This window comes from Cheilinus undulatus, linkage group 3 (genome assembly GCF_018320785.1).
Source record: "Cheilinus undulatus linkage group 3, ASM1832078v1, whole genome shotgun sequence".
In the NCBI taxonomy this organism is placed as follows: domain Eukaryota; kingdom Metazoa; phylum Chordata; class Actinopteri; order Labriformes; family Labridae; genus Cheilinus; species Cheilinus undulatus.
The window spans coordinates 25,964,974-25,985,006 of record NC_054867.1 but is presented as its reverse complement, the minus strand read 5'-3'; the positions used below and the strand labels follow the sequence as shown (position 1 = coordinate 25,985,006).

At 37.9% G+C, this 20,033-nt stretch overlaps 1 protein-coding gene across 4 annotated transcripts in view; it reads left to right on the top strand.

The window, feature by feature from the left end:
* LOC121505339 (engulfment and cell motility protein 2) overlaps positions 1 to 20,033 on the top strand; it is a 35,688-nt gene that overhangs the window by 3,485 nt on the left and 12,170 nt on the right. For 2 of the 4 annotated variants that reach the window (XM_041780564.1, XM_041780554.1), the window contains exons 2-17: positions 3,295 to 3,365; positions 3,594 to 3,691; positions 3,897 to 3,937; positions 9,827 to 9,899; positions 9,998 to 10,048; positions 10,884 to 11,053; positions 11,300 to 11,399; positions 11,872 to 12,023; positions 14,428 to 14,506; positions 16,342 to 16,377; positions 16,753 to 16,803; positions 18,057 to 18,179; positions 19,118 to 19,237; positions 19,355 to 19,459; positions 19,542 to 19,650; positions 19,860 to 19,996. In XM_041780564.1, coding sequence (XP_041636498.1) covers positions 3,614 to 3,691; positions 3,897 to 3,937; positions 9,827 to 9,899; positions 9,998 to 10,048; positions 10,884 to 11,053; positions 11,300 to 11,399; positions 11,872 to 12,023; positions 14,428 to 14,506; positions 16,342 to 16,377; positions 16,753 to 16,803; positions 18,057 to 18,179; positions 19,118 to 19,237; positions 19,355 to 19,459; positions 19,542 to 19,650; positions 19,860 to 19,996 — 1,425 coding nt within the window. In that variant the 5' untranslated portion in view covers positions 3,295 to 3,365; positions 3,594 to 3,613. The remainder of the gene's footprint in view (positions 1 to 3,294; positions 3,366 to 3,593; positions 3,692 to 3,896; positions 3,938 to 9,826; positions 9,900 to 9,997; positions 10,049 to 10,883; positions 11,054 to 11,299; positions 11,400 to 11,871; positions 12,024 to 14,427; positions 14,507 to 16,341; positions 16,378 to 16,752; positions 16,804 to 18,056; positions 18,180 to 19,117; positions 19,238 to 19,354; positions 19,460 to 19,541; positions 19,651 to 19,859; positions 19,997 to 20,033) is intronic. The other 2 variants (XM_041780573.1, XM_041780582.1) reach the window with 2 other exon arrangements.

Genomic DNA, 20,033 nt, shown 5'->3' with positions numbered 1-20,033 from the left:
CGCAGCTAAAGTGCAATGATGTGCCGACATCTGAGTGAGCTCCCCTGTTTGATATCAGAAATATCCTTTATTTTATGAGTGATCAAAGAGCTCCTGTTGATGTAAACCCAGAGCTGAATATATTTATAGAAGCAGACAAACATTCAGTCTTTGAGCTGCAGAGCTGGCAATGTACTCCATCACTTCAAAATCTCCAGGGAGGACAGCTTTTGATTCCTGCTGGTTTCAGAGTGGCTTTTTGTTTCTCCCACCAACAGTTTGTTAATGATTAAGACTCTTTTCACACGAGCAGCTGTGAGTCGCACAAAGTGTTTTGTACATTGAAAGCACCTAGAATGCAAAGAACCATTTGGAGAATAGCAGTGTCTTTTTCTGTTTTGCCATTTTCTTCCAATCAGCAGCGGGGTTTGCCACGCTGCTTTTCATGCTCACTTCATGTCAGAGCAGAGGAGGAGATCTCTCTCTGTTGCCAAAGATAGTTTCCTTCTATCTGCTATGTTGCTCTCGCTTTAGAATTTTTAATCAGTGTGTTGCCAAAAGTTAACAAGACCGTATAAATGTGACCTGAAACACAAGTAAGACTTTGTTCCTGTGTAGGTTGATAAAGAAATTTCCAATATTCCTTATATTTCTAATGATTCATAAATGTTCTGTTAAGCTAATCCAAGGTCCCAGGTCACACTGTACGGTCAGGAGTGGAGACTCCAGGCGTCTCTCCTCTTCTCCTGGGTTGATAGTCTAAAGTCACATTCAAGAGTTAGATAAAATGCTGTTTGTTCCTATAGTCATGGATTGTTTCCTCACATCTTGTGTGACAGAGACAGTCTGGCTCCAGTACGGCAGAGGCTGTGGATCATATTTTGAGTTATGATCAAGATCAAGGTTTACCAAAGGCATAAGAGTGTGAACTACTTGGGGCTTCGTTAGAAATCTGCCGTCAACTTCTCACTGTGTTGATGTCACTGTTTCTCCTTGGCCAAGACTAGTAAACAGCTCAACCTAAGTCATCTCGTCTCTCGTGTCTTTCTCTCACCTCAGTTCTTGGAGTATTTATGAAATATTTCTTCATCATAGATAAAAGTAGTGTTTTTGCAGTGTTAACAGTCAAATAATCTACAAATAAAATGAGAGGAAATGCGTTATGTAGTAAGTGATCAAATGCAGGCAGAAAAAAATCTTATTATTATTATTAATGATATTATTATTATTATTGTTATTTTATCTTTCCCAGATATAGTGGTTTTAAATAGTATATAAAACCAGTATACCAGTGGTAGTAGTTTTCTTTCTATACTTTCTAGAGCTTTGCTAGATTTCTTTGTCAGCTTTATCACAAAAACAAAACAGAATGGAAGAAGGGATAAAAATGACAATTATATCCCTGTTTATGGCATGATATCGCGTATTAAAGAGCTCTGAGTAGGGATGTACTTGAGGTAGTATATCAGCTGCTGTTGTTAAATGTGCATTATAATCTGCCTGACCCATTACTATATGGGCCACATGAGAGGGTCAACGTATCAATGAGCATCTCAGACTATGTACTGACTATTTATTATTACTGTCTCTGACATTTCCTGTTAGTAAATGTATGTATGGGCTGGGCCTCTGTTGAATTAGGTCAGTCACTTTGAAGGGGGATTTTTTTTGTCAAAAAAAGCCAAAAGGGTAAAACATTGGGGGGGGGGGGGGGGGGGTGTTATTTTTTTTTGCACTGTATGCACTGAAATGCCAACAATAATTAAAAATGACTGCTCTTGTTTATAGTTAGTATAAGCTGAGTACTTGCATTATCCCAAATATTGTTATAAGTTTTCAGAGCAAGATACCTGTGCAATTTTTATGGTTGCAATGGACCACATCTTATCAAGCCCTCCTACATGACAGTGCCACAGTGATTCACACAGGATATTTATTAATATGGTTGACACACCGGACGCAAGGGCCGAACAATTTGGAGAAATAATCTAATTGCAATTTTTTTCCCCAATATTGCGATTTGATATGCAATTATTTCTTAAGTTCTTCATCTCATGTGTTTTCCCAGAACACAAGCAATAAATCAGTCTATATTAAAATCAACACAATACTAGATTAAATTAGGGCTGAACAATTTAAAAAATATATCTAATTGTGATGATTTTGACTTGTATTGCAAATTGGATATGAATTGTATTGAAGGGAGTGATCATTATTATGTAATCCTCATATTTAATAAGAAAAATGTACAAACATGAACAAAATAGGATTTTTTCTAGACTACTCCAAAAAAAAAAGGCACTTGAGTGATTGCGTGATATGTAACACATAGCATCTCTGCTGCAAAAAAAAAGTTTAAAACTGGTATTTTGACGCAAGTTCCTGTAGAAAAAATATTATACCTTCTGCAATTTAAAAATTGCAGAGGTCCACATAGATCTAATTTTCGATTAATTGCCCAGCCCTACTGGATGCTATGTGAAAGACTGCTACATAAGGAAGCATAAGGAATCATGTTTTGTTCTGCTTGCTTTGATGGACCACCATGAGTCTCTGCCATCAGCATTTTAACTGAGGAGTCTTTTCTACAAAAACCTATAAGGTGCTTTCACTTAATAAACCATGATTATTTGTTTCAAAATATGAACTTCATATTACAAGAGAGAAAAGCTGTTGGCCTTCTTTTACACTGCAAATCTTAGGATTCTTTGCCAGTTGCTGGCAGCACGAACCAGTCAGGCCACTTTTAACAGCTTTTCTCCTTCACGAGATGGAATTCACCCATGAACATGCTGTCCGTCTAAAATTAAACCTGCATGATGAAATAAAAAATGCGGTTTCTGAATTTTCTGAATTATATCAAGCATTTTAATTTGAGTTAATTTCTCATAAAATGGCAGCTTCCTTAACAAAAGAATTGTCTTGTTTCTTTTATCTAAACAGAGCAGGAATACAGTTTGACTTTCTCAAGTTGTACATGAAGCAGAAACCATTTGGCACATTTTTTGTTGAACACATAAGTTAAACATCAATATGGTTGCAGAAGAAAGATGTTCTACAAATAGGCTGTATAGAGAATTGATTTACTTATTGACATAATAAAACCAACATATCGAGGGATATAAAAGGCAGCCAAAAAGCTGTGTGTGTGTGTGTGTGTGGGTTGTTTTGTAAAACGGTCATGCATATCGATCCGTTTACTGACAGATTCAGTTCAGAGAGGAGAAAGGAGGGCTGAAACAAACTGAGCTTTTAGACTTTGAGGAAAATGAGCTTTTGCAGAGACGTGACTGCAGTGTGTTTGTGTGTTCACAGAGGAGCTGACTCAGAGGTTTACACAGCAGAGCCTTGAGACTGATTGACCCCTCGAGACACTTCAACATCAGGTGATGCCCAACCTTCAGTTCATTTTATTCTGAAGATGATCATAAATAAAACAGATTTTTTTTGACCCATCTAGGATTAAAATGTTTTTTACTACTTAGAAATTTTAATAGCATAATAAAATGGTAGCATGTATTGTTATGATAAAGTTTATGGTGGCCATTTCTTGAATCAGATTAAGAGTCCCAAAAACACTAAAAGAAGTTTACACAGTTTCTGTGTTTCTATAGTGTGCCATCTTTGGACAGTCATGCCACCACCAGCTGACATTGTAAAGGTGGCGATTGAATGGCCCGGTGCTAACGCTCAGCTCATAGAGATGGACCAGGTCTGTATTCACATAAACTGCACATTTCATGTTCACTATAGGAGAGGAAAATATTTCTTAGCTGTGCAGCAAAGACCTCCGGGGTTGTTATAATATAAGACACTCTGTAAGTAATTAATTCAATAATGCCATTTTTTTTTTGTAATGTATTCATCTATTATTTGTTGTCATTTTATATATCTTGATTGTTTTTTTCTGTCTGCAGAAAAGACCTCTGTCTTCAATAATACGGGAAGTGTGTGACGGGTAAGCATGTAATAACAGGGTATCCGCGGGGTCTTGAAAAGCATTAAAAGGTGATAAATCAATTTTGGGAAAATTAAGACCCTTAAAAAGTATTAAAAAGTCTTATCACAACTTTATAAAGTCTTAAATTTTGAAAGTATTTTTCCTGAATTAGCTGTCGAAGAGTTTGAGTCCCCAAAACATTGTAAAAGTGTGTGAATTTATTCATTTTTATTAAAAAACAAAGATGAACAGGTACATAAAAAACTAGGCTATTGTGGGTGCATTCGTAAATTGTCTCTGAGAGCTGCAGAGCGAGCGGGCGGGTGGAAATTCAGAAGCACAAAGTACGCTCTGGCACTCCCAGTGCATATTACGAACGTACCAAAATGTTACATGAAGCTCCACGAAAACAGAAGAGAAGGCTGGTGAACACATGGATGGCTGAACGGTAACATAATGGGAAAGTGCAAATTTGCTGGAAATGCCGGACTTCAAAGACTGGTTGCAGCCAGTCGAGGGGAATGTCAGGGAGGCATATTGTACATTATGCAAGAAGAAGTTGTATCATAGTGGTCTATAGTCTTTATCACAAACTAAAACTGTTAAGTTAAAAATATCACTGATGTAAATGGTTACAGCTTGAAGTGGGGGTGAGGTATTAAAGAAGGTCTTGAAAAGTCTTAAAAAAGTATTAAAATTAACTTCAAGATTCCTGCATATACCCTGAATAATGTCATTTTAATATGATTTTAAATGTCTTTTCTGTTCATTTACCAGAAGACTAATCTTGGGAAAAAATACCACATGTTGATTTATTTTGTCTTTTCTCTGTTTACCTTAAAAGGAACCCTGCATGATCAGACAAGTTCATCTTGTTGGATAGATATTTTTGTCGCTAGTATGTATATTGAACTAAAAAAACTCACTAGATATCTGCATTTTGAGTAATTTGAGTTTAAAAACTCACCAGGAGGCTGCCATGTTTTTGTCCAGGTTGGCACTGTGACGTCACAGTTCCGCAGGGCTCCTCACACATATACAGTGCTTAACAAATTTATTAGGCTACCTGTCATATTTGTCTCAGAGACCATCCAGCATCATGAAGTGCTTTAATGCAAACTCTTCCATTTTCAGTGAGCTCTCCATGTTTTACGATTTTGAACAAGAATGAGGAATTTCAAACTGAATTCACCTTTTTATATATTAAATAAATTTGAGCTGGCTCACTGGGCTTCTCTGAGAAGTCAGAAATTAATCAAGCATAACATTCAACCACTAAAACTATTTTTTCTTTTCAGGAATGCAAGTAAATAACTATAATTTGACATATTAATCAAGAGATAATAATGTGCTTTACTATTTATTCAGTTTTTTTGTAAATCAGTAAATATGAAAATTCATGGATAACAATAATAACATTGTAGCATTAAAAATGTTATTTCGGTTAAAGAGCTTCTACATATTGGTGTATTAACAGTGAAGAAACATAAAAAACTAGAATGGCTGTCTGAGACGGCAGACCCACGCCTAAGCAGCGCCACCGAGGAACTCATGCTCCCATTGATTACTATGATGTTCAAAATTCGAAGTGCCAGAAAAACCGAACGGGTGCGCGGATCATCACCAAAATCTAATCAATTCTTCCCTGTCACTATCCCAATATTCCCTGAAAGTTTGGTGAAGATCTGACTTTCTTGAGTTATCTTGTACACATACAAACAAACAAACAAAGAAATGAACAAAGATACAGAACCCAATACATAACCCCCTGCTGATTTCATCGGCGTGGGTAATGATTTTGGTAATTACCAATTCTGTTAATTTAGGGCAGCTCGAGCATAAACCTTACTTTGGGTGGTGGTCTAATGAATTTGTTCAGCACTGTATATATATGTTTTTATACCTTTTTATCGTTATGAGAGTATTTTTTACCATTTAATGCGACCTGGAGTCAAATGCACCACAGGATTTAAAAGTGATGTCCCGTTTAAACGTTGCTGATCAAGACCATAATTGCACGTATTGTTGAGATAACATTTAATCATATGTAAATAAATTTAGTTGATATTAGTTAGTTTGGCTTTACAGATTATTTATAATGAAGGATTAAATCAGGCTAACATTGAACTGAGTTGCTCACCAATGCGAGATACGATGACTACGTTTGTGGCTGATGGACATTTACGCAGGAAAAGTAATTGCTGTCATGAGAGCAGCTGTTTTAATCCCCCACAGGGATAGAAGTTTGGTTTTAAAAGGCAAAAACCTCTGAATTTCATTAAGGTCTGAGATGCAGAAAACTAGTCAGAGGTGTGGGCAGGGCTGGACTCTATGAGAGTCCGTGCAGCTGCGCATGGTGGATAAATTCTTCATCTTAAAAAAAGAAAAATCAAAATTAGCCAAAAAAATCCTTCTCCTTCAGTATTAAAAGTCATGCAGTCTGTATCAGCCCCTTTGTGGACAGCATGTTTGGAAAGCTGAGCTGAAGCTGTTGCACTGCTGTGCGCTCTGCTGTGCGCCTTTTTACGATCAGAGTTGGGAAAGTTCATTTTCTACATGAACTACTTCAAAGTTCAGTTCACAGATTTTAAAATGAACTAGTTCAGTTCATAATTCAAAATTTTGAACTAAGTTCAGAGTTCCAAAAATGAACTAGTTCATAGTTCTTCTTCTTTTTTTTTTTTTTTTCCAATATGTTGCTGCGAGCTATTACCCTTAGAATACTGGCATTTCCCCATTGTAGCCACCCATTCAGTCACTTGCACACAGGGCCACCCCTGGCCAAAGTGAGGCCCCCCCCCACACACACACACACACACCATCTTGGTATAACAATAACACGTACAGAGTCTGTGCAAATTGCATTTTAGCCTGAGTTAGTTAAATATAAAAAAAAGGCCGGTCTTAGCCCTACTGGAGTCATCACCAAATATAACATACCAAAAACTACCACAGACCTGTGTCTTTAAGCAAAACTAACTTTTATCTGAAAAAAAGATCATTACTTTGATCATTGCTTTTAATGATCATATTCCTTGCTGCAAAAATAAAGATAATATTTTTAATGTTTATCTGACTTTTTTAAGAGTTGTATTCATCATAACATTAATCCCACATTTTAGCTCTGTTTTATTGGGGTTTTTCCCTCAGAATTAAACTAGCATAAACCAGTGATTTGGCCCCTCACCCCCCTCAAACACTTGCCCACCTAGGTTTGGATGTGTGTGTAGACTTTTTTTTATGACGTCAATTAGAACCAGCACGGGAGCTTTACGGAGTTTTACCATAAATTCACAAACTAAAGGATAGTATGAGCTGACTTTTGACAAGAGAGGTTGCAGAGTACCAGGTGGATATACAGGATATACGTGATTAGAGTTTCTGTGCTGCAAGCATCAGGAGAGCGAGCGCACACGGCGCACACTTCATTGATCACGGATGGCACTGATTTCCAAAAATAGATATCGTGAGGGTTGATTTACTAATGTAATGACCAGGTAAAGTTTCTGTTTGGTCAACATTGTGTATACATTACACATTGTGTATACATTATACAGCACAACACTGTTTACAACGTTCCTCCCTATTTTAAAAAGAGTTCAACCTACCATGTCTAACTCGTTTATTGCAGAGTATTACGACTTTTCCTTGCTATAATTATAGAAAGATCACAAGAAATGAGTGAAAACTTGTATTTTAAACACATAAGAAGGTAAATATTGACAATGAATGTATTCTTAAAAATTCCATCTTTTTTCTCCAATGTCTCGTGGGCCAGGTGACACCTGCTGGCGGCCCAGAAATGGCCATTTGGGGATGGCTGTTCTAGACTGTGTACATGTGAACTAGGCATCCCACAATCCATTGTGCTTCCTTTAATGAATTGCTTATGATATCGTTTCAAACTTTCAAATTGTCCAAGGACCTTTCTACTTTTAACTTTCTTATGGCTTTCATTTTTTTAATGATACAGTGCCTAAAAAAGTATTCATTCCTTGGATGTTTTACCCTTTTATTGCTTTTATAAATCAATCATGGTCAATACAATGTTGCTTTTTGATTAAAAAGTGAGAACAGATTTCTACAAAGTACTGTCTGAAATATAAATATGTTATGTAAAATAAGTGACTGCATAAATATTCAACCCCATCAAGTCAGCGGTTAGTAAACGCACCTTTGGCTGCAATCACAGCATTTAGTCCATGTGGATGGGTCTCAGTCAAGCTTGCATATCTGGACACTGCAATTTTGCTTCATTTGTCTTTGCTCAACCTCTGTCAGGTTGCACAGGGACTGGGCATGAACAGTCCTTTTCAAGTTCAGCCTGAAATTCTCCATTGGATTGAGGTCTTGGCTTTGACTTGGCCATTCCAGAACATTCACCTTGTTGTATTTAAACCATTTCTGCGTAGTTTTCGCTGTATGCAGCAGGTCATTGTCTTGCTGGAAAATAAATCTTTCCCAAGCAATTCTCTTGCAGACTGAATAAGATTATCCCCCAGGACTTTCTTGTATTTTGCTGCATTCATTTTATCCTCTACCTTTATGAGCCATCTCGGGCTGGCCCCTGAGAAGCATCGCCACAGCATGATGCTGCCACCTCCGTGCTTCACAGTTTGGATGGTGTGTTCATAGTGATGTGCAGTGTTTCGTGATTGCCAAACTTGGCCCCAGAAAGCCCCAATTTGGCCTCATCAGACTAAAGAACTTTGTTCCACTTGAACTTGGGGTCTCCCACTTGTTATTTCATGAACTTTAGTTGAGATTTGATCTGAGTTTTCTTCAATAGTGGCTTTCTGTTTGCCATTCTCCCATAGAGCTTTCACTGGTGAAGAGAAAGGGCAACAGTTGTTTTATACTACATAACTTTGTAGGAATCTTTTTTCACTAAGATATTAGAGAGGTTAAAAAAACAACTTTATATATGCACTGTTTATGTTATTGTAATGTATTGCAGTTTTTTGCATATCCTGTTTCATAGCATGGCAACATGTATTGTCATTATCAAAAGCATGCTCCACCAATCTGAGAGGTCGTTATTACACTTGTGTAGTGTAGATTTTTTATGACTGAGATTGCGTTTAAACTGTTTCTCTTAAAACATGACTGAGAACACACAAACTTTTGTTTCCTAAATGAGCATAAACCATGCCTTTACTCTGAGGTAACCTATGGCACCTTTACCTTGGTTGACAGTATGATATTATGGCTAACAGTCAAATCCACTCTGGAGAAAATAAATGGGGTTTTTATTTCCAGAACCACAATGTTGAGCTCTATTCAGACTTGTATAAACTCCAGAGAGGTCTGTGAAACCTTATAAACCTTATATTATGTCTGGTTCTTAATTCTGTGTGCAATAAAATGTTTGCTCTTCTCAGTTGTAAGAAAAAAATGCAGCTGTTGTTGGTTCCACTGAGAGTTTGTGTGTTATTATGACCCTCCTGTGGGTTTAAGCACGCACAGATGTGACTGTTGTTACCTTACATAACAATGATCATCCATCCCTTCCCTCTTTTGTGCTTTTAACTTTATTTTGCTTTTAGTTTTTGTCTTTTTTTCCCGCTCTTTTGTCTTGTACTTAGGGATGGATATTGAAATTTGTTCTCACCCCTCCACCTCGTGGCTGTATCTGCCCACTGCCTCCCATTTCCATTTGAAACTGAAAATTCTTTGCACTTTACTGTTAACACCCACTGAATATTTCTCCTCCGCATTCTCTTTACTGACACTCGCTGGAGGGACCAGTCTGACTTTCAACAGCATTTTTGTTTTAGCGTTGAGTATGATGCACTAAACTTTTAACAAGTTTACTTCTCGTCCCACTGCTTCTCGAGTGGGAGTTAAACAACAGACATAGTTTTATTCCATTTTAGTCCTAAACCTACCTTCTCTCTCTGTCCTTAGCTGGTCTCTGTCTGGCTCTGAGCAGTTTGCTCTGCGTTATGCTGACGGCCCTCAGCTTTATATCACTGAACAGGTGAGCTTGAATGTTTTCACCACAAGCGCCATATATGAAACTTCTTCATAGGTGTTTAATTTGTAAAAGCACCTCTGTTTTTTTTTTTTATCTTTTAGAGCCGTGGTGACATCAAGAATGGGACGATCCTTCGGTTAGCAATATCCCCTGTGAGTCCCTCTTGTTACCATATTTACTTGGGTTTTAACCATGATGTTTTGAAACTATAGATCTCTTTATACGAGATACAGCAAACTGTGAGCGTATGCGGTCTCTCACTTGTGTTACCACTGGTCATTGAAGGTTGAAAAACACCTAAAAACAAGCATTATTTTGCCCTACTTTTGTTCAGATCTATTTCTTATTTAGACACGGGTCTCTACTTTCAATAACCTGACTGTCAGTAAAACTTAGTGTGAGAGTTCTGCTTTTAAAAAAATATAAAAGGAGATGATGTGATTTGCCATGGCTGACACCGGCCTCTAACTGGCTCCATTATAATGTATGATAATATATTCTTTTTCCTAATACCACCCTGCCTCCAAGAGCACCCTGAGTGCATCTAACGCCTCCGCCACCAAAACACCAAAAGTGCCTCCAAATGCACTGCGGCAAAAAAGTGGTACTTAAACTGCCTGACTTTAACAACCACAGCAGTTTATGAAATATATTTCTTGCTCAGCTTTAATCATGGTAATAGCAGTTGTGTTTGCACCAGATTATCAGCATTAAAGCTTTCTACGTTTAATTTGGAAGAGCCTTTTATTATTAACCACAACTAGCTACCATGGTGCTTGAGAACCTACAGAATTTTACGTATTGCAATTTTTCCAAACTAATTATAATTTTCTTGAAATACTGAAAATGGAAGCAAATGTTTCCTTGCACCGACATAAAGACATAAAAATAACAAGCTTTTTTCCTAAACATTCAAACACAGTACATGAGTGTTACAGTATACTAAAACTCCTCAACCAGTACTTCTACACCGATTGTTTTTGACAGGCTCGAGCTGCCCGTCAGCTCCTGGAGAGGATCCAATCCCATGGTATCGACGCTCGCCTGGAGGCTCTAAAGGAGCTCGCCAAGCTGTCCGCAGACCCGACCTTTGCCACAGAGTTCATAAATATGGAGGGCATTGGAACACTCGCACGGCTCGTGGAGAGTGGAACACAGTGAGCTCATTTTTTGTACTTCTACTCCCATTTATTCCTGTGTGACTCATTATCAGTAACAAGTGCTCTGCCACATTCATTCTTCATTCACTAATGAAAATGTTACAGCCTCATTCAATATCTGAGCTGAAGCCAAAGTTGTATTTGGCTTTACTTCTTTATTCTTCTTTATTTCCTTAATGCTTAACCTTGACCAGGCTAGATGATGCACAATAGTGTGAACGAGATGTTCTCTTTGTCCTAAAGCTTTGGTGAAATGCTGGCCTTCACTCTCACCGCCTTCCTGGAGCTGATGGATCATGGCATTGTGTCCTGGGACCTTATCTCGATCTCCTTCATAAAACAGGTACCTCCTACAACAATGAAGTAATTCATCAGCAGCATTATACTTTCCCAGAGAGCCCTTTGGGTGAACATTTGTTCTTAAATTTTCAAAGTCTCTCATAATCACCTTTGCTTCATACAATTCTTTCCCTTTATTCATACACTTTTATTTATTTAGTTTACCTTCCAGTCCTCCTACATGCTGGATATAAGTGGGTGTGGTTGCTTAGCAACATCACACACCACTATTATGAGGAGCTCCTTCAGTGTTTATGTGTCTAGTTTTCCGCTGGAAACTTTAACATGACCTTGACAATCACTTAGAGATACACTTCCTGAGCTTAACATAGTTAAATTTATTCTTTCTGCCAGAGAATAAAAAGACTCCTCTTTTGATCATTTGATCTCTTGAAAGTTCCAGCAGCCAAGATCATTTAAATGCAGAGTGATCTTTCACTGTGTCTCTTTGTCTCCTCCCTTGTTCACTTACTCAGATTGCAGGCTACGTGAACCAGCCGATGGTGGACGTCTCCATCTTGCAGCGCTCTCTAGCCATTCTGGAGAGCATGGTGCTCAACAGCCACAGCCTGTACCACCGTGTGGCTCAGGAGATCACCGTGGGACAGCTCATCGGGCACCTGCAAGTGTGAGCACACACACACGCACAGGGGCTTCACGCACTCTGAAATTGGGGGATTGGAGTGAATATGACAGTGTTGGGCTTACTCCAAAAATTAGAAGTTTAAGAGGGTGAAAGGTGTTTCTGAGATGGGTGCCATAAAAACCAGAATTATGTTAGTCTCTTATCCCTGTGCTACTTTTCTATCATGCTAGATCCTCATAGTTTGTAGCTCTTTTTCCCAACTATTCATACAAAGAAATAGTTCACGCTTGTTGTGAATAAATCCTAAAAATGGGACTCCCTGATTGCATTTTTTTAATATTGGTCATTCATCTATTTATGAAATCTTTTAATCCAATACTGATTTGTTTAGTTAAAGCAGCTGGTTTAGTGGTTGATCAGTCTACTTGGCTTAGTTTGTAGTGCATCTAACACAGATCTCTTACAGCTGTCAGTATAACCTGAAAAGGGAACACAAAATTCATCATTATTCAGTTGTAAAAAAAAAAAAAAAAGCAGAAATCCAACAAGTATCCTGCAGTAAGGATGACAAAATTGCACAGTGTAATGATTCATTTATTTGTTAATGTATGTGATAACCAGGTTATAAGGCAAAAAAATGATAAAGCCTATTCAAGAGGCTTAACAGTGCACATAGTCTAGTAAATTAAAGGCAGTAAGTCTTAGAACATCAAACTCATTTATGCCCCTTTACATACCATATTTCAGGATTTGCCCGTTTGGGTGCCCTTGAGATGAAAAAAAATTAATGATTTGCCCTCTTTAATGCCCTCTTAATAACCATATTTGACAATTTCCACTTTGGTGCACTCCACATGAACAAAATTTGCCGTATATGCCTCCTCTAGTGTCCTCTAAATAGAAAATATGTCGATTCACCCTCTGTTGCACTTTAGATAGACAAATTTTGCAGATTTTTTTCTTTGCTGCCTCTGCAGTGAATAAAATTTGGCAATTTACCCTCTTTGGTGCACTCTAAATGGACAAAATTTTATATATTGCCCTCTATGACCCATCTTAGAGTGGAAAAATAATAAAGTGTCGTAAGTTTCCTGACATTTGCGAGCTGAAAGTGATGCCAGTGCATACCTTCTATTAACAAACAGTCACTTAATAATCTTACACCGTTTAAGTCATGACAAGGTTCTGTACATCACACAATATAAATAATAAATAGTTGACACTGAAGTCAAATCTTGTGACAGTGTTTACTTGATCCTTGGACTATTCTATCATTTAAAATATTGTTTAATCTCTCAAATTAGGATTTTTTTTAAATTATTGAAAATTATTTCTTGCAGCACCTGTAGAACCTCTGGGTCCCACCACAGGACCTCAACCCACACTTTAGGAACCACTGATCTAGAATACAGACAGAAAACTCTGTCCTTATCTATATGAGTTTTAAACATAGAGCACAAATGAGCCTTAACTCACTGCTTTATGCAACTGATGCAATTCTTTTATAAATAGCCAGATATAAAAAAAAACATCTCACCTCCAAACAACTGTATTTATTTAAGTTTCTCAACAAAACCTGTTTTTTAGACATATTTGACGTGTCATTTACAGACCAGACCTTAAACAAATCATTATGTAGCATCATGTTGTCATGTTTAATTAGCTGACTAGCTTTTCCTGCTGGTTTCAGCATGGATTTCGACATTGGATCCATATTTTTAACTTACTGGACTTACCAAACTTTTGAGCAATTTTACCACGGCCACTTTAAGCAGAAGTGGATGACCGACCCTCAATAGCAGCAGATAAGGTGACTGAGCTCTTTTCAGATCGACAGTCGGAGGCGCTGCATGTCAGATTATCGTCTACCAATCCAGCATTTTTCGACTGCCAATCAGTCAAAACATCTCCTCCTAAAACAGCAGAGAAATGTAAAATCAAATCAAATCAAATAAAAAAGGAGATGTTTCTTTCAAAGAAGATAATGAAACACTTATTGGGCAGTACTCTTAGCAGCAGGATGGCATGTGTTAGTTGAATTGATGTAACAGTTGCAACCGTAGGGCTTTTAATTTTGTTTTTGACAATTTCAGGACAACTTTGAGGCTTTGTAAATGTACAAAAAGCAACTTTCAATAGGTTCTGGCAACATTTCCCAACATTGTTAGCTTAGGTTTTTTATGGCCATGTAGATATTGTCTATGTCCTTTAAAAAATGTCCATGATTAACAGCTTGCATTAAAAAAATAAAATGGAAAGAGTAGTTTGAGTGTAGGGGCACTTCTTCAAAATCGAGTGGCCTCTAAAATTTCCGTATTCACCCATGTATTTATTGTGAAAGTGATTACAGTAAGATGAATTATTGTTGTTGTTTGAATCCTTTTAGGTGAGTCGTGGAACATGATGCTTCTAACTGGATGTTTTGTGATTTGATATATTTCTTTAGGTCGAACCAGGAGATCCAAACGTACGCCATTGCCCTCATCAATGCTCTTTTCCTGAAGGCACCGGAGGACAGGCGGCAGGTCTGTGCCCTTGTTCCCACATCAGAGTATAGAGTGTAATAGAGAAAAGCATGTGATAGTTAGGCAGAACTATAAAACTAATCATGCTCCATCTTCACATTAAACTCTAAGAAAATCTGTCAAAGTCAGACATTTATCCATTATAGCTGTACGGTTCTTGGTGTCATCAAGCTGCAGAATTTGGTGCAGCAAATGTTTGCAGCTGTAGGTTAGTTACTAAGGCTAATCTCACAAAGAGATGTCTGTCTGCCAGCTGTCCTGTTACGGTTTCCATGTGACAGTCATTGCTGTATTAACACACTCAAAATAGTGCTTGCCGCCCTTTGAAGTTTGCACATTTGTTATGCTGCAGATATTTCAGAATAGTTCAGAGAGATAGAGCAACTGTAACTGAAGGATGACCTGATAATAAAGGATTGATTTGTAGATGTTTTTTTCTGTTAAATCAGTCTACCAAATGTTGTTGCTATGGACTTTTGATGGAGCATTTGAAATAAATACTGATAAGATTGGGTGAAAACTGGCATTGTTGGCAGGTGGTTAGAAGAAAATCAAATGTGGAATGAAAATGATTTGAACATATCCAAGTAAACTGAAGAATTAGATTATCTTAGACAGAAACACCCCAAATTGATACGTTCTGATTCTGAAATGTCTTTGCAGCAGGGCCAAATGTGTGAAAACTAAAGGAAGTGAGTGCGTCTTTGTCTGTCCGGTCTGTTACTCATCACTGTCATGATGTCTCATTCATCTGTGCTGTTCTCACCCAGCAGTGATGACCTCTGTCAGTTCACATAGAGCATGAGCCCATATTGTTTTCTATTCTGATTCTAGCTCTGTGTGTGCGCTCTTTGATAACCATGATTCTACATGCTCAACTTCAGTTTCTCATTTGTACAGTGCCTATGAAAAGAAGTCCCCCCCTTTGATGTTTTACCTTTTTATTGAGTTTGTAAGTCAATCATGTTAAATTTAATTTGGCCTCATAGACAAAAATATTACTCTTTCAAAAGTAATGTCAATTAAACAAAAACATGTCAGGTGAAATAAGTGACTGCATAAATTTTCACCCCCTTTAAAATGACTTGCCTAATTAAACAGAGGTCAAGCTAGTTGAAAAATGAGTGAAATGGAGATCACCTGAGTGCAGTGAATGTATCTCAAGTGATTGTAGCATAAAGACACCTGTTCCTGGCCACCATTACACCATGAAGACTCATTGATGTGAAAGGACTGCATGTTTAGAGTGAAGAGTGTAGTGTTTTCCTTCATTTTTGGAGGATGGAAATATCTTCTGCTTTTGGCAGTGTAACAGTGAATTCACACAGTTGACCATGAGAGTGTATTTACCTCCGGATGCTGTTATTGACCACTGGAGGGCGGACTGAGTCAGTCCTTTTGAGAGACATACAGCAGAGCAGCATGCAGTACAGACTCAGTTATAATGTTGAGTTAATTGCCAACAGCACAAAATGCCTGTTTACAGTAAAGAACATAAGCTGCAGTTACCGATTTAAAATTTGGATTAAGGGATTTTCACAATTTCACAGTTAAATAGTTTGTAGGCTTTTTATGGTTTTCAGTTTGTTGAGTTATTGCAGAAAAGTGAACTCTTGGGATTATTACATGATAAAATCCTACAGCTTAATTGGATTGATAAACGTATCTTTTGTCATGTTTACTTATTGACTTAATTTCACATTTTGCTGTTTCATGTCCGTATTCTTTTGCATGCTGTGCCAGTGATGTATCTCTGTATCTCATTGTCCTTGTGTGCACTCTTTGTTTCCATCACTGTTGCACCCACGTCCCTCCTCCCACCCTTGCACCTGTAGGAGGAGTATACTAACCCGCTGGAGCAGCACCTCACTGTGAGTACACATCCCGTCAACATCTCATACTGTCCTTTCAACCCCACAGCCCTTCTCCTACCTCGTGCTCTTGCTCTTTCTGTGTCATACAAAGCAGCTTTGTAATCCATGCAAATCAAGTTTCTCTGCAGCAGCAGACAGACAGAAGTTAGACCATGATGTTATGTTTTACTAAAGATATACTGGAAAAAAAATCAAAACAGTGCAGAAAAATGTGGCTTTAGAGTGTGTATGTTTTAAGTAATGCCAGAAAGCTCCATTTAGTGTAGGCTGTTCACATAGAGGTACTGGTTCTTTGATGCACTTCTTTGTATGTTGTGTCTTCCCTTGTCTGGCTTGCACATTATACTGATGTGTCTTTTCATCTTCCCTCAGGAAATGGCAAGCACTTTGGCTCAGAAACATTTGCGATCCATCATCCTCAATGTAAGTGGAGAGTCTGAATTGCTAAAAACAAAGTGTTTTCTGGTGAATTCAGCTGCATGTCAGAGCTAAATGCTGTGCTTTACTTGCTATTAGGCTTACAGACGTCTCAAATATCCAAGTGTGAATGCAGGAATAGAGCAATTCACCAAGTTTGTGCTTGAAAGAAGAAAAAATCCTGTATTTTTGACAATGATTTAAAGGGCACTGTGAAGAACCTGTGGAGATCTCTGCTCTAACAGTTGTGACAAACTTTAATCTCAAAAAACAAACTAAAGGTGCACCAGACATTAGATTTTAATTTATGAAGACCTCCTGTAAGACAGCAAACACTTTTTAACAGATTCACTGAAATAAAACAGAGGACTGAGATATTCTTCAAAATACAATCAAGAAATGTTTTTGCCACTCTTGGGTGATTTATAGGTTCATCTCCAGGAAATTATTAATATAATCCTCGTATGTAAGACTCTTCTACTAACTAGCTTGCATAATCAAATAAGAGATGCATGTAATCATTACACATCATGTACATAAATATATAAAATATGGACATGACTAACGTAGGAAATGTATTTGCCTATGCACGTACTCTGTGACTAATGAATGCAGCTGCTGAATTATTAAACTAACTAGTGAGAAGTGTATAGCATTACTCATTGCTTCATCACAAATAAATGGTAGATGATTATGTTCTTGTTCTTTATCTCTTAGATGGATATTAGACTTGTGAGATTTTACAGACTTTTTTTGTCTAACATAAGTCAAGATTGTCTGATTATTTCTATCAGCATCTGTCTGATGTTTATTATTCAACTATCTCTGCCATTGGCACACTGTCAGACAGCAGGAGACTTTGCAGTTTCCACCACAGTTATGGCGGTCACCCAAGGTAGCAGCACCCTCCAACAGGTTAAAGGATCCTTCTATATCAGCGTTTGGTGGTTCTTGGTGGCTGGAAGTTTCCTCCCAGTTCAGAAAGTGCACCCTTGTAGGGAAGTGACGCAGAACCAGCAAATGTGATGTGACAGGAAATCCGTGAATTGAGCCAAAATCTGCTCTGAAATTGATTCCTTTTGGCACTGACTCCTCCTGACTGAACTGGTTGCAAATGTCAGTGAGGCAGACTCTGCACTCGTGCTCCAGGAAGAGGAAACATCCTGAGGCAGCTCTGGCACTGTCAGCCTGGAGTCTGAGCATAGTTAATGACACCTGTTTACCTGCTCTTACTTTTACTTTGTACTCTTCTTTTTCAGCATGTTATCAGAGGAAACCGACCCATTAAAGCAGAAATGGCACACCAGCTTTATGTGCTGCAGGTTTTGACTTTTAACCTTTTGGAAGAACGCATGATGACCAAAATGGATCCTAATGATCAGGTAAAAATGTAGATACTAGTGGTGTAAAGATAAACCGATATGGATCGGTTTACCGATCTTAACGTCAAAGGTCTGAGTGCATCAGCCCGTAGAGCCCTGGGGTTGGTAAAAATGAAGCATGAATCGGTCTTTGGACCAGTTTTAAAGTTAGAGATTGGTTCACTGAGCCTCTGCAGCATGTTATCATAGCCCGTTCTGCCATGCTCTGGCTCAGCGTCTGTAATCAGTTACAAGTTACAAGATCAAGTGATCTCCAGTGAATTAATTCAAGAATGAAAACAATCAAGAACGGTCAGATACAGAGAGAGGAGATAACAGTGTTTTGGTGACATATAGACTAAATATTCACATTAAGAAGAATTATGAAAGGAGACAATATCATGGAAAGAAATTTTATTTTACTGTTATCAATATTATTCTAACCCCCGTGTTCTCCTGTATTAGCAGACACACAGAGCTCTGTCTATCCAAATCTTCTTTTGATTTTTAGATTAGCTTTAATTTGTGCTTCTTGGGCAGATTTTATATTAAGTTGTTATTTAGTTTACTGTTATCAGGATTAATATTCCAAGTAAGTTACAAGTACAGAGGGGAAAAAGTTTATGTACCAGTGAAAACTCATTTTAATATTAATCTTCCAATTAACTGAACTAACTAAAAATATCCAATTTGAGAGTGTACAATAGAAGTGTAGTCTTGGAACCATAAAGCACAAAGTGGATTAAATGTATCTCACACAATATAAACTTGTTAAAGGGCCAATGACAAACATAATTTTAGTACTGAATTATTCTTAATCCCTTTAAAGTCTAATGTCACAGTCAGGAATGTTTCCTGGCCATTGGTTTACTTAGGCCATTTTAATTGTCCTTAATATTTGCTGACATACTGTTAAATGTGCTTATAATTATGCTGATAACATGTTTGCTGTTGTGCAGACTCAGAGAGACATAATTTTTGAGCTGCGTAGGATCGCCTTTGATGGAGAAAATGACCCCACTGGCACAGAAAAGAGAAAGGCCATGTACACCAAGGACTATAAAATGCTTGGGTTCACTGTGAGTTTCCATTATCCCTCCCCTTTCATCTTTAATACTTGTAAACCAGCTGTGTAAACAGATTTTGACAGAAGCATATACATTTTTAAAAAACAGCCTTATTTTCTGCTTATATAGAACCATGTGAATCCAGCCATGGACTTTACACAGACTCCCCCAGGCATGCTGGCTTTGGATAACATGCTGTACCTTGCCAAGGTTCACCAGGACACGTACATCAGGGTTGGTTTTGCCATCAGGTGTGATAAAGTTTGTCTCAGAGGGAAAAGGTCAACCAGTCCTAATGTATTCTTTTTTTCCACAGATTGTTCTGGAGAACAGCAGCCGTGAGGACAAACATGAATGTCCATTTGGGAGGTGTGCCATCGAACTCACTCGAATGTTGTGTGAGATACTGCAGGTTGGAGAGTTGCGTGAGTAGATCCTTGCTTTAAGGGCTGACTCTGTTATGTGATATTATGTCTCTAAAATAGTGCAACATCAGAGAAAAAATTAGCAGCAGTCATCTGACTTTTGTAAGTTAAGGATAGTGGAAGTGGAAGAGAGGAGTTAAGGAATGTCTTTAAAATGGTTAATTAACGTGTTTCCCTTTAAAAATTGAAAAATATTTTTCCCTGTGCAGCTAATGAGGGCTGCAATGACTACCACCCCATGTTTTTCACTCATGACCGAGCATGGGAGGAGTTCTTCTGTGTCTGCATCCAACTCCTTAATAAAACCTGGAAGGAGATGAGAGCCACAGCTGAGGATTTCAATAAGGTCTGATACTTAAGCACTCTCACAGTGTTTTTGAGAA